The following is a 14,754-nucleotide window of genomic DNA, read 5'->3' as shown; positions in this document are numbered from 1 at the left end:
GCCAGGAACTCCATATACAGCCGGCTGTACAGCATACACCTCTGCAGCAACCAGTCGAGCAAGCGATAGAGAGAGAAATAGCTGCTGTACGGCCAGTCCTTTGCAAGGGTGCTGTTGTACGGCCAGCTTCTGCAGCAGCTAGACGAGCAAGAGTAAAGAATCTACAACTGTTGTGCTGCTGTACGGCCTGTTCTCTGCACCAACTAGGTGCGGAAGAAAAAGACAATCACTGCTGTTAGCCAATAGGGACAGAACTGCACAGCAGCAGTACGGCCAGCTCTGGTGCAACCAAAAGGAGGAGACTCTACAATAGCTGTCGGCCAGCCTGAGGGCGACCAGCTAAAGCAAACCAGAACAGTAGCATTGACCTGCTGACTGAGAGAGAGAGAGAGAGAGAGAGAGAGAGAGAGAGAGAGAGAGAACCGTCCTGTTTTCTGCAGATTAACGAGCATATGAGAGAGAGATAGATCCCATCACTTGTGCATGAAACCAGTCCATAAGAGGCCTACTCCTCTATGTATAGCATAGGGTTGAGGCATAAATATCAAAAGCACCCCTTTTTTTTATGCTCACGATTCCCCAAATGTGAAGAGCAAGGACAGCCGCCATGAATATATATAAAAGCATAAATAGTCCATGACATATGGGTGCCTTTTTTTGTGTGTCCATAAGGATTAAAATTCTGGTCCACCCAATATGTATGCTCTCAATTACAAAGCCCATAAAATGTCCACCCACTTAAATAAGTGTGAAAAGATAGCCTTATAAATTATTCATAAGAGAAAAAGTCCCGCAACACACATCCGGTGTCCAAATCTCACGCAGAAACTTTCTGAGTACTCCTCTGGCAGTACTTTATCAAATCTTGGCTTTTTATAGGTGTTCATCACCTTGTGATTCTTGGAAATCCCCCGTTCTCATCTCTCCCCTCTGATGTCTACAAACGTTGTTCTCCAACTGAAGAGATGACCAAATGGTGACATTCCCCCTTCTTATAAACAGTTGACTGCAATTGAGTAAAATTGCCCTTACATCAATAAGGCCGACCCGAAATAAATGGGTGAGACTAGGAGAGTCTCCATAGATCCATAATCGTTTCCCAATTTCCATGAAGTGGGCGACTCTACGAGTTACTCTCGTAGTTGAATATCCTTCCCTTACTGCAGAGGAAGAGTTGGGCTCAAGTCTAAAATCCAATATATTCATAATCCGGGCATTGGAGCTAACCATGTTCAAGAAGATACCATAAGTCTAGATCCGCTCTTCGCGATGGAAGTCCTTGGAGTGATGAGATCTTCGATTTGTCGCATTTCTTCGCGACAAAAATCTTCAAGAGGATGAAGGGAACCTTGGGAAAGCTTCCCCTATGGTTCAACTTGAGAAAGGAGGGCTGAAATTAGGGTTTTCAGCAAAAAGACCAGAAATTACAGCAATAAAGAGAGTTGTTTTGCTGAATTTCAGTCATTGGGAGTGTGTAGGAGAGTGATTAGCATTCAGAAACACTCTCGGAAGCTGGAGAAACACCTTAGCAAGCTTGGAAATGGAGTTGGGAAGGAGAAAGTGCAAAAAATGCAGCCCAACAGCCCTCATGAAGGAGACGCCAATCTTTAGAGAGAGGAGTGAGGTGGTGAGTTGTCCAGTGTAGGTGGTAGGCAGGTGCTTTGTGGAGCAAGCTAGAATGGACACATGGCTGGTTACTCCCTTTGTACAAAGGGGATAAGGTCTGGGCGGTGGACATTGGGTTATGTCCACCTCGGGACATCAGTGTGTGTGAACACCGGGCTGGTCATAATTTATAAGTGAGTTTTGGTCGTCCAAAACTTAATGAAGTGTGTACACACTCACTTATAAATTAGTGCTAACTCCCAAGGCTAGGTTTATGACCAATACTTACCACCTGTCACATGCCACATAACCATGTTAGCAAACAGTTTCACATGCACGGTTCGCGGGCGGGCGTCCCCTTACCCGGAACTACACATTGGTCAAGCAAGCATGAAAATAGCATGCAATTTCAATTGCAAGCGAGCACATAAAGATGCTATGCAATGCAGCATTGGTATGGATAATCCCTGTTCATGAGACTATACCAAAATAGACGTGCTCCAGACAAGTACACAAGGTACCAAACCCAATGGAACACCAATCCACCAAGCATTTTCGGGCATGTACACAAAGGCACAAGTCCCAACGGAAAGCCAAGTCCAGAGTATCGGCATCAATCCGCCGCATAAACAACTGCCATGGACACCGATCCAATGTACATACATGATAAGAAAGCACGGGTGGACCAATTGGGTGGCCAAATGGTGACATCCCCCCCGGCTTCTAACCAGTAGTCCGCACCTTAAAAGCATCCAAATATGTCTGAAGCACATGCGGGCAATCTCTAAAGAACTCTTAATCTACCCATTTAGCATCAATGGGAAGATAGTTCTTAAACTTCACAAGATAACGCCTGTGTCAAAATATGCAGCGGAGATGATAACCAAATCTGAGACCACAAGAGCAAGTAGATTGCAGAAAATAGAGCCAGATCTCCAATCCCAAAAAGAAGTGGAGTAAGCCTAGGTGGGTCATCTCAAACTCCTTTGACAAGGCAGCCTTCTTCACACCAATGTGCTCCACATGACTGCCGGTGAGGATGAGATCATCCACATAAAGGATGATAATCGTAACCATGCCGCGTTCCCGAAAGAGATATAGGTTGGGATCTGCAACCGATCTCTGAAAACCAGTCCGGACAAAGAAGGAATCAATCTTCTGATTCCAAGCCCTGGGAGCCTGTTTAACACCATACAAGGCCTTACGTAACCTGTAAACCATTCCTTCTGATCTTGGAACAACAAAGCGTGGAGGCTGCTCAACATACACCTCCTCCTACAGGTCACCATTAAGGAACGCAGATTTTACATCCATTTGATACCCAGGCCACCTCTGAGAAGAAGCAAGGGGAAGAACGGTCCGAATCGTGGTCATCCTTGCTGTCGGTGCAAAGGTATCCTCGTAGTCGATGCCTGGCTGCTGAGCATAACCTTTAGCCACGAGTTTGGCTTTGTGTTTGTCCACCGACCCATCTGATGCATATTTGGTCTTAAAGACCCATTTGACACCACAATGACTGACCGTTTCGATGGCCTGGGTACCAACTCCCATGTGTTGTTCTTCTCGATGGCATCAAGTTCCACCTGCATGGCTTTCCTCCAAGTATCCTGTGAAAGGGCTTCCTTAACGGAAGTGGGCTCCTTCTCCTGCATAATAGGAGACATCAAAGCATAGTTTACCTGAAGAAGCTCCGCTGTATTGCTTTTGTTGCGGACTCTGTGCGATCTTTGAGGGCCGTCCTCTGTGGTCCACTCGGAGGGTAGCTCCGTGACATCTGACTCCCGAAGGGTGTCCATCAACCACCTGGGTACTCGAGCAGATCGTGGAGCCTCCTGCTCTTGCGGGGGCTCTACTCCAGCTGCGGGCTAAACCTCGTGTATTGATTGTGGTTGACCAACTGGAACAATGGTCTGGGAATCATCATCAGACTCCTATGGATCTCCAAGAAGTGGTGGCTCCTCGACAGTGGATACTGGAACATGCTCATCAAAGACCACATCTCGGCTGAGAACAATCTCATTCCCCTCTGGATCATACAATCTGTATCCCTTGGAAAGAGAATTATACCCCACAAATATAAGCTTACGGGATTTGGAGTCAAGCTTCCCCCTCTGCTTCTTCGGAATATGTATATACGCATTGCTCCCAAAAACACGGAAGTGGGAGACATCAGGTTTCCTGCCAAAGTATGCCTCAAGCGGAGTCATATTAGGTACTGAAGTCGTTGGAGACTGGTTGAGGGTATGGACAGCCGTTGCCACAGCCTCTCCCTAAAGTGGATGAGGAAGATCATGATGCTCCAGCATGGTCCTCGCCATCTCCACCACAGTCCTGTTTCTGCGTTCTACAACTCCATTCTCTGAAGCCGATCATGTATTGGCCAGTTCCCTCTTGATGCCATGATCTGCACAAAATCTGACGAAAACATTCGAAGCGAATTGGTCTCGCGCCTTATGGACAGGCGCAGTCATGCGCGATGGCTAGGTAGGGGGAAAGCCCTCAGAGAGGGCCCTATTGAACATATGGGCTAGGAGGGGTGCCACGGTGTCGCGTGCATAAGAGAGGTGCTCAGCCATAAGCCCCTCGTGATCCCGTGATCGGCTGTTCTCAAGTCTACGTATAACCTTCATCACCATGTATCCTCTGAAGGTGGATGTGGTGGGACGTGCGTGAGGTGGATGTGGGAGCTAGGATTGGTGGGGTATGTGGTATAATGTGTGTGCATGAGTGCTTGATGTGTGGGTTTGTGATGAGGGTGGGTAAACATCGTTCCCGGATCCTACGCCAAGCCTCGTCATAATTCCCGCTTAGAAAGAGTTAGTATAAGTTCTCATGATGTTTATGACTATAAGTCCTACTCAATGATGATTAGATTGATTGATAGATGTGTTTGATACTCACCAAGTACAATGCTTTTGTAGGCTTGTAGCCTTATCTTTTCACCCATACAAATGTCACTTCTAATAAGTGGATGCCACATGGCACACTTATCTTATCCACTTATCTCGAGAAATGACCGGTAAACTTGGCATCTCAATCTGACTCTATGGTCCTAGGTATGCCATCTATGGGGTACCAATGCTTGATAAATAACCTAGCAACATCTCCAGCACTAACCTTAGCCTTGCAAGGAATAAGCAGAACAAACTTGCTAAAATGATTAACAATCGTCAAACATTGCATATTACACTTACCTGGATTGGGACATAGGTTCATCACAAAATCCATCGAGATATCTTGAAAAGTCTCTTCGGGAATAGGTAAAGGTTGTAACAACCTTGTCTTCTTCTCGTGAGGAGGTTTCACTTTTTGACAAACCAAACAGTGCTGCACATGAGTGAACATGTCTCCCCTCATTTTGGGCCAATAAAACTACCTTGATGTCCTTATGACCGCCAGAATGCTCTCCTCTGGCTGCTATCTGCTGTGATGACTATAGTGCAAGTCAGGGGAGTTGAAGTGGATCCATCTCCCTCACCCTATGTATACAAGTGATTGCCTAGAACAAGGCCTCCATCATCATAGGAGCTGCAGCAATCTCTCCCTGGATGATCTGGATCTAGTGGGGAACAGATGGCTTGCTGTGTATCATCAGTGATAATATCATGATTTGAGGACGCTCTATGCACTGCCAATCTGTTCAGGCATGTATTTATCGTAGCTTGAGAGAGAGGTCATGCTTAGGCAGCACTCTGAGAGACGGAGCTAGCATGGTGCCTTGAAGACCTGCATCACAGATTTCTTTGGGTCAGTCTTCGACTATAGTGGCCTGACAGGAGCAACAGCAGGACCAGCCAGGTCCCTGACAGCCCCCTGACAGCCTACACAGATGTGTGATATCGTCACATGTACATGGAGTGTCAGTAGTGAGCATGCACGATCCCCTCGGAGAGACAAATGCCCAAGATTTGAGAGGCCTCATCCCTCGACCCGACAGCTGCAGATTCAGGATAACCTTCAACTACATGGCGAGCTCCCATCACTCAGGGGAGATGCTATGGCTGCTTTGTGTTCTACTGCGGAGAAGGATGGTATCACGTGGTGACCACACATTTTTATCATGTAGCGTCACATGGATACTTAAGCTTATGTAGTTTCTTACAGTTCTTTCTTTTCCATGGTTCAGTATTCATTGTCGATACATTGTACTACTACCTTTTTGGTCTCATAGACCGTATGGGTCTTTTGGAAACTTTAACATATCTTTCTTTCTTTCTCTCTCCCCCCAAGAAAGGCAGTCTTGTTTTACTTAGCAAGGAAATTAAGCATCGCAAAATAGGTTAATGTTTGTGAGTACCATCAGAAAAAAAGTTTATAATCGGTAAATTTCTGCAGGTTTGTCATGGAAAAAGTCAAATGTTTGCCATGCAAAGGCTGCATTCTGCAGGTTCAACAGCCAAGGATGGTGAGTTTTTGTTACAGCTTGAGGTTTGGAAGTGCATTCAGCATGTTTTGTACTCATAACTTAATCTATTATGTAGAGTAGTTTTTCTCCTCCAAAGACTTACTTCAGATGGATAATTGGTCTTGTATTTCTTGCATTTAATACTTGTTCACATGTTTTCTAAACATGTTCATAGTGTTTTAACTTCTTCCCCCTGCTAAAAAATCAGCATTTTTCTTCTCCTTATTGTAAAAGACTAGCTTTGTCTCTTTAGAATCGAATGCTTATGAAGAGCGGGCAAGAAGTTATTGATCATAGGACAGATATCTAATTTTTGTTCTCCAACAGTATCAGGTAATTGCCTTCGATTATATATCGTATGCAATTCAGCCCTTGGGGCAGAAGGGAGAGCTAGAGAGAGAATCACACACTCTGTTACATAATGGAGTTTACCATGCACACGTAATATTGACAGCATAATCTGATTTCAAGGCCAGGCATTCAGACTACTGGATTAAAAATAAGCTTCTCGTTTAGCAGGTGTCCAATCTGTAAGTGAGCCACAGAAGCGAGTTACTACAACCATAGAAGGTTTTATCCATGGTTTTAACTTTGAATGGTTGCAATATCTTAAAAAATGGTGCTACTTAATCCTTACAGTTTATTGTAGCTGCTGCACGAATCCCCTTCGTAAGGATTAAATTGTCTAGTGGTTCCAAAAATGCTTGCACTTGGTGAATTAGCTAAAAGAAATTGCCTGGTCGGTTATTTCCTCTAGATTTTCTTTACCTGCTTATTCCCTCTAGCGATCCACCAGGTTTTTTGCGATCTTTGCCAATGCAATGTATGACTAGTTATCACAACCGATCTATGGTGATGGAAAGACCAAGATCATTTAGCAGTTCTCGAAGCGATTGAGCTTTGGAGTCAGTATTAGGATTGCTTTTCAGTCTTTGTTAGGAGATGTGAAGATCATTTCATGGAGTTCACTTCCTATTTGACCACTTTTTGGAAGCGTTGATTGTGATTAGTGCCTAATCAAAGACTTAAACCCATGCACAAACTACTTCCTCTTCATGCTCAATACACGGTCGCGAGAGAGAGACCTAATCTACCATGTATTACTAACATGAAGTACTCTTGGGAGTTGATGGCGTGAGTGGGGATGCCATAGCAAGTATTCTATGCTATGCATGATGGAGCTGATGATTTGAAGCATTGTGAGTAACTTTCCATAAGTATATCTATTTATGTATATTGTTTAGTGCTCATGTGTGTACGTGTGTTCGTGCGTTTCTGTGTGCATACGCGTACTTGTGTTGATTTGTGGATGCAGGTTGGATCCCCAAGATTATAATAAAATGGTCATGCCATCACTTCCACATAGAAAAGCAGCAAATCGTTTGTTTGTGCAGCAAATCGTTCTTTTGGTAGCTACTGCTTCAAAAAATGCATTATTATTGTTTTAACAGAGATTCATTGATTTTGGAAGCTGCAGAAAACATGCCAGATGAGTCGGAAGTGGTGAAAAAGGTCGGCTGGTTGGTCAAGCTATTGGCAGCAGTGACAATAACTTATGTCAGCTTTAACATGTTTCCCATCATGGGTAGGGTAGGAAACCTTTCCAATGAATGCTGCTGAGATCTGAGGTCTGCTTTTTTGATGCATGTTGTTTCAAATAAAATTCTCATTTTTAGTTTTCAATAATTGAGAAGTTTGTAGGCTGCCGGCCCTGTGGATGTGGGAGTCTTGTTAAAACCCTTGGTTTGCAGGTGATAGCTTGATTTGGCAGTCTGTTGCCTTAGTGCGACTGGAAGACCCCTTCATGAAACGAAGTGGTGCTTCAAGGATATCTTTGATTGCAACTAATGGTTGTTTCCTGTCGTTATACCATCTTGTTTATGATTAGTTTTGAGCTCCTTTCTCAATTTTTAATTTCTAGACTATTATTTTAACAGACAGGAGAAGAAAGAGTTTTGTGGAAGCAGGGGGAGTCACAGAGCTTGCAAAGATGCTAGAATTTGCCCCTGACGACAAAACTCGCTTTGAAGCTGTCAAAGCCCTTGTGTCACTGTGTCAATGTGGTATGCCTTTTTCTCTTCTTCTTTTGACACCACAAACATGTATTCATTATAAGTGGAGGCTTTTATGGCTCTTACAACTGACTTTCTTCTGTTGACTCCATGCAAAAGATGTGGCATTGGAGGCATTGCACGCAACAGGGGCAGAAGTTTTACTCAAGTCCCTTGTCAAGGGATCCTCCAGCAGCTCAGATGTAGAAAGTCAGTCGTTGCTTCTGCTACAGAAGCTTGAGGAATGGAAAGACACCCGGGTCTAAATAGATTGTGAGCATGGAAGAGGACGAGGAAGTGAATTCAGTCTCTCCGAATTCCTTGAGACACATGCTTAACAATTCATTATTCTAAACAAACCGTTTGCATCAAAGAACATGGGGAAGGTAAGTGGCACACAATTTTGTCTATGACTGATAAGTGTCTTCTTAGAACTGCCCATCTACAAGTTTTCTTAATGTTCCTACTTACCCACCTACTCACCTCACAAAAGTTTCCAGTGTTTTTTTCATCAGAGCATTTGAGGGGACATTTTTCAATTGTAACTCTGCAAACCAGCTCATAATAATGGATTATTGAAAAAGTACTAAGCTCAATAATTTCAAATAAACTTTTCTGAGAAAGGCTACAGAGCTAGCCTCAATGTTGCTTTTTGCAAGTCAGGAATGGAGCGAGGAGATCTGCCTTTGCTTCAATTTGAATGGTTGTTTTAGCCCTTGCTAATTGTGGATGATATCTGTTGTCGATATCTTGCTAAATTCTGGTCACTTCAGAAATCTCTGGGTATTTCTTTTGAGGAGCCAAAAATAAGCTTGTAATTAAAAGCATCTCTCTGGTCACCAGACACTCACCTCTTCTCCCATGTCCAATCTTGACAGGGCTGTAGTAGTATTGAAACTTCATCGAAACATTTGTGAAATTCCTTTTGAGGGATAAATCACTCAAAGGTGAACTCACACTGATGTGATGCATGCCTCATAGGAATGACATAGACGGATGACAACCACATAATAGGACTTAAAGGCAAAACTCATAGAGAGGGAGAAATTATATGATATCAGAAGTTACATGACACATGATACACCACAACATGACTCATGATTGATGAATTATAGAAGAGCATGACAAACACATGATATAAGGGGAATCTTTGAGAGGAATAGCATGCCACCTCACCCCCGGTGTATAGGGTTTGAGAGAGAGAGAGAGAGAGAGAGCATATGACATTTTGGTAACTCTTTGACAAAAAGTGAGCTGACACGCTTCTTGTCGAACACTCTTTTTGACAAAAAGAGTGCATGAGCTAAGACTTAAACATAGGACCTAGCATTTAAGCTTTCAACTAACCATTTCTCCTAACCCATGTTGCTAGCATTGTTTTTTTTTTTCAAATATTTGAAACAGATTCATCTCCCCTCGTTTATCATCCGTAGTTTAGTGATTTTTTTAGTTTACTTTAATGTTGGGAAATGTTCATCATCACCATTGACAACCCGATTTTAGTCTTCCTATTTTACTAACCACCCTTTGTTATACTTTTGTAGTTTGACGGCAAAAAAGTGTCAATTTTAGGAGCACAATCATTTCCTATTGTTTATCCCATAACAAGCGTGTCTTGAGGCTAGCTCGTGTGTTTCCCAATGTTGGGCCATGTATACATTATTTTCCACCATTTAGTCATCGTATGTGAGCCTTCCTATAGGGTATCTAAGTCTCTCAGACCTCCTTAGATGAGCTAGAGCTAGTAGCTGTCTTTCAACTATCATTTGGCTAGTCGTTCGACTAATTGTAGCATCTTTGACCATACATGTACGTGTGATTTGATATTCACATCACACTGCCATTAGCATGTACCAAGTGTTGAGCTCATCAAACACTACATCCTTGTTTGCTTGTTAGATGGATTGTAGCATATGGAGCCCTTGCAGCTTTCATTAGAGTATCCAAGCAAAAAATGCACTCATTTGTTTTGTCCTTATTGTGTACATGATAAATATAGACAAAAATCTTTGGATGAGGTGTGACTTTTGCCCACTAATTACTTGCTTAGAACTCCTGCCATGCATGCACACTTTACTTTGTCCAATTGAAGGGAGTCATGCATTTTACATTCATCACTGTCCTTGCACCCTCTACAATGATCCTATTTTTTTCTCTCAGCATGCTATACAACTCCAAAAAGTCATTAACCTTCTTTGATATAAATTCACCACCCCTATTAAATCTTGGAATCTTTATGTGTCTGCGCGTCTCCACCATGGCCTCAAATTCCTTGAAATGTTCAAACAATTCACACTTTTCTTGTTGAAAGTACATCCATGTCTTCTTAGAGTGTTCAGGTATGAATGTCACACCATGAAAGCATAAATCCATCTTGAAGTTAACCATGCCATTTTTATGTGGGGAGCAGAGAATCAATGTGAAATCCTTGTTATAAGAATGAGCCATGTGCCGTGTTCATATCCTTGAGATGAGATTGCATCAACAACCAAATCTTGCTTTTTTATGCTATACAATTGTGAAGATTTCGTTAGATGTTCAAACTTTAAGGTGAAGATTTCCTATTTTGGTTTTTGAGAGTTAGATGTGCAAAGTGTTCAAAAAATGATAAGCACACTACCTACAAATCAAATCAACGATAAGCACACCATCGCCAACACTGATAAGCACACCAATCAAATCAATCCAATCTCAAGTCACTATGTCCAATTAATTAATCTTGCTTTCATCTTTGCTGATCTAAATAAATTTTCTCATGAGTACATCATGATCACCCCATTAATTCAAAGTAAATACCAAAGATGCTACATTATTGTATTGATCTAATTTGGATGTTCCTAATTATTGGTGGAGTGGCTAATGGGCAAGTGCACATTGGCGGCATATCATAGTGGACCATTGTGATGGGTTTCGAACCTTGTACCTCTTTCACTAAAGTCTGTCGTCCTAACCATTGCACTAACATACATTCATTCCTAGCCTTGAAGTTAATTGAATAATGACCTATTTATACACATGCATTTGGTGCTAGTTGCAATGAAGTTAAGCTTGCACATGACCCTTATGCTTATGTTGATTTAAGGCCTATACATGGTGCACAATTAGAATGACTCGTTATGTTAGTGTGTTTATGCTCCTCTCTAATTTCTTTCTAAGCTAGAGATAGTAGTTAGCCAACCTACAAACCCAACTTTGATACTTACTTAATTTTCTAGGTACCAAGGATATAGTTTCAAATTACAAAGAGATTTTGAAGGATTTAAACAAAAAAAACTAATTTTTATTGTAGATTTTCTCACAAATGTGAGCTCTCAAGTAAGTGATTTTGCTAGGAGAATTATCCAGAATGTGACACTTCAACTACAACCTCAGCCACCCACCACGTGGCACACTCCATATGATCAAGGCACATGTGGTTTATTCACATAGTTAATACTTGTCCGCTCAAAGGCTGTTGGCTATCTGTAAGATGCTAAGTGTTAATAATTTCCAGCATACTAGATTTCATATGGAAAAGGGGCTCTAATACTATGATAAGAAATTGACCCAAGGGGAAGAATAAACTAGACTTTATGTGGAAAGGGGCTCTAATACCATGATAAGAAATTGACCGAAGAAATTGACCAAAGGGATGAACATATGAATTCATATGGAAAGGGGATCTAATACCATAATAGGAAATAGATCCAAGGGGACAAACCTAAATTCAAGTATTCATTTAGAATACATCAAGATATGGAGATAATCATATTGTAAAAAGTAATAAACAATTATCTACACTCAATAATAGTAGGGTCGCATTAGATTTCCTTTCACAACATAAAACAAGCATAAGCTACATCACCATAAAGGCTCATGCATTTATACAAAGCTTACCAACAATTTTTCCTTGTTGATAACATCCTTAAACATTTATTCTCAACCCTTATACCCTAAATGATTACTGATTGTTAATAGTTTATAATTCCACTTTGACCAAGTTGGTGATGTGTTTTACCTTATATGGACCTGGATCTTGATACTTTAGCCAGCCCTTATGCTTCTAAGAACTATAAGGAAATGGATAAATATTTATTTGTGAATCTTAAAAATGGGTGTGGAAAAACTCTATATTTAATTGTGTAAGGGATCCATACCCCTTTCCTAATTTAGCCTCTTCCTCTCTTCTAGTTGAATTTGGATAAGCCTTCATTAATATAGTTGTCTATTCTTTAAAAGTGAGTTGCTTCCTAAAACTTCAAGGAAATACATTGAAGAGAGAAGAGAGATTGCAAGTCACGATCCTCTCATGACTCACATGCTTTAAACATTGATCCCACACCAAATCACTCTAGCAAAAAATTTACCTTATCCCCTTCATAGAGATGCCTCATTCAATTTGTCACACACATATTGAGAATGCAACAGATAGGAGACATTTGGAAGATATATACCCACAATACATGGATGGAATCGAAGATGCTCCCTTCTACAATCACTTCATTATTCAGCATAACCATTTCCTCAGAGTGACTGAGAATAACCATGGCGCCCATGCATGTGGACATGGAGGCATTGTTGGCATCAATTCCCATTATTAGAGATTTCAATAGTGTGCTGAGATATTTGACCTAGACCCAAGATTTTGGGGCACCGTGGAGTTGTCTCAGGATGTGGGTGACTAATTCACCACGGGCATAACCTATCATGAGTTTTGGGATGGATAACACAGTCATGATTTTGGTGTTGTTGGTACATATGGCTACATGGTAGATGATGATCATGATTGGAGCATTCAATGAGTCATGGTGTGATAGGATTGGATCCTTGGAGGACATGTGTTAAGCATGCTTACACATGTTGCTATCGCAATAGTGTCGCATGGATCTCGATAGCTTCTATGACTCGTCTATGACATCTAGCCACCTATTGCTTCCCATTAACCTAGACCGATTCATTCATTGTATTATGATGTAGATGATGATGATGTATCTATCATCATACACACATGATATTGATACACGTGCACATGATGATATCACATGGTGATGATATTGAAACATGATACACATCATGGTGACGTATGTGATATTGACATGTGTGCTCTAGATCATGTGGATCTTGACGGTCGCGTCATAGCATCAAGCATTGTGGGTGATGATACTGACATCGAGCATTATGCCTACCTACCTTCCTAGGGATCATTGGGATGCATTAGATGATCATGAGGGCTTGAATACATTAGACTATCATGCGGGTCTTCATTCAAATGCATTAGACGTTCATGAGGGTCTATTAGAGGATTCAGAGCTAGTGATGCATCCATTGTTACACGAGGTTATGATACTTTACATATTGGATCATGGGATACCTATGAGCATACGATGGACCATGAGGAGGAGCATAGGCTTGAGTTTCTTATGTTAGATGTGTTAGGCTACTCCTCTAGAGTTTTCACATGTGGAGGCATTCTTGATTTGACCACTACTCCTAGTTCTCAATCACAGACTTTTTGGGAGCGTTTATGTGGATATAGTTCAAATGTTTGAGTAGTCAGGCATAGTATGTGAGTGTAGTGATGACTTTCGTGAGGTGAGGCCTCAAAGGTCAGGCGATATTATGCACATGGATCATATTCTTATTAGATCATATGATGTTGACCTTGAGAGATTTATATTTGAGCTAGGCATCGTCTTAGATTTAGTGTTAATGGATCATGAGGGTCTTCATCTCATCTTCATTCAGATGCATTAGATGTTCATGAGGGTCTACTTGAGGATTGAGAGCTAGTGATGCATCCATTGTTACACATGGGGTTGATGATACTTCACATATTGGATCATCATAGGATATAGTTCATATGTTTGAGCAGTCAAGCATAGTACGTGAGTGTAGTGATGACTTTCTTGAGGTGAGGCCTCGTAGGACAGGTGAGATTATGCACATGGATCATATTCTTATTAGATCATATGATGTTGATCTTGAGAGATTGTATTTGAGCTAGGAACCTTATTAGATTCAGTGTTGATGGAGATTGATTTATCATGGGATATAGGTCATATAGGGGCACTATTGAAGGATATAGACTATGCCTATGGGGATGACCTTAGAGACCTTGAGAGGGTATAGGACCATGTATTAATAGAGTGACCATATCTTGGATGGGGCAAGTGATGTTACATGGGCCGACGACATTAGTTCACATTGGTTCTTGCATGATAATTCTTAATATGAGTCATGTTCTTTTGGCTCCCATGGACGTCAACAGGATCCCCTATGTTCTTTGGAGTTGAGAAATTTATCTTTGGATGTATTATATGCCACTTGGGATGTATGGTACTTGATTATGTGACTTATCTTGCAAATGCACATCTTGGTTTTGGCCCATATGGTGATCCTTTCGTTTTCTAAGACTACCTAACATTCCAGCCACGGGTTATTGGATACCTTGGATGCTGCTAGATTCACACTATGGTTGCGTTGACGGGCTTGCAAACTTTCCCTTTGACCCAAGAGCTACTTAAGAGTTATGGGATACCTTGGATGCTATCGGATTGTAAATATAGTTGCGAGGATGGGCTTGCAAGCTTTCCTTTCAACACAAGAGCTACTAGTATATTGATTTTAGGGGTCCATGATGTATACCATGTCTTTCCATTTGATCCTAGAAGATATATACAACTAGCTTCATCATCGACATTGGTTCCCGATATC

General features: G+C 41.6%; 1 protein-coding gene across 8 annotated transcripts in view; it reads left to right on the top strand.

Moving 5' to 3' along the window:
* Nucleotides 1-8,837, top strand: part of LOC147615174 (uncharacterized) — a 46,886-nt gene extending 38,049 nt beyond the window's left edge. For 6 of the 8 annotated variants that reach the window (XM_086779198.1, XM_086779197.1, XM_086779195.1 and 3 more), the window contains 5 exons: nt 5,941-6,010; nt 7,488-7,595; nt 7,762-7,860; nt 7,948-8,073; nt 8,182-8,555. In XM_086779198.1, the coding sequence (XP_086635324.1) occupies nt 5,941-6,010; nt 7,488-7,595; nt 7,762-7,860; nt 7,948-8,073; nt 8,182-8,327 (549 nt within the window). In that variant the 3' untranslated portion in view covers nt 8,328-8,555. The other 2 variants (XR_015262763.1, XR_015262762.1) reach the window with 2 other exon arrangements.
* Nucleotides 8,838-14,754: the final 5,917 nt, after the last annotated feature.

The sequence above is a fragment of the Cibotium barometz genome, chromosome 40 (genome assembly GCF_041138505.1).
Source record: "Cibotium barometz isolate CiBa-2024 chromosome 40, ASM4113850v1, whole genome shotgun sequence".
Classification (NCBI taxonomy): Eukaryota; Viridiplantae; Streptophyta; class Polypodiopsida; order Cyatheales; family Cibotiaceae; genus Cibotium; species Cibotium barometz.
Note: the sequence above shows the minus strand (reverse complement) of the source record. Positions and strands in the feature narration are given on the sequence as shown.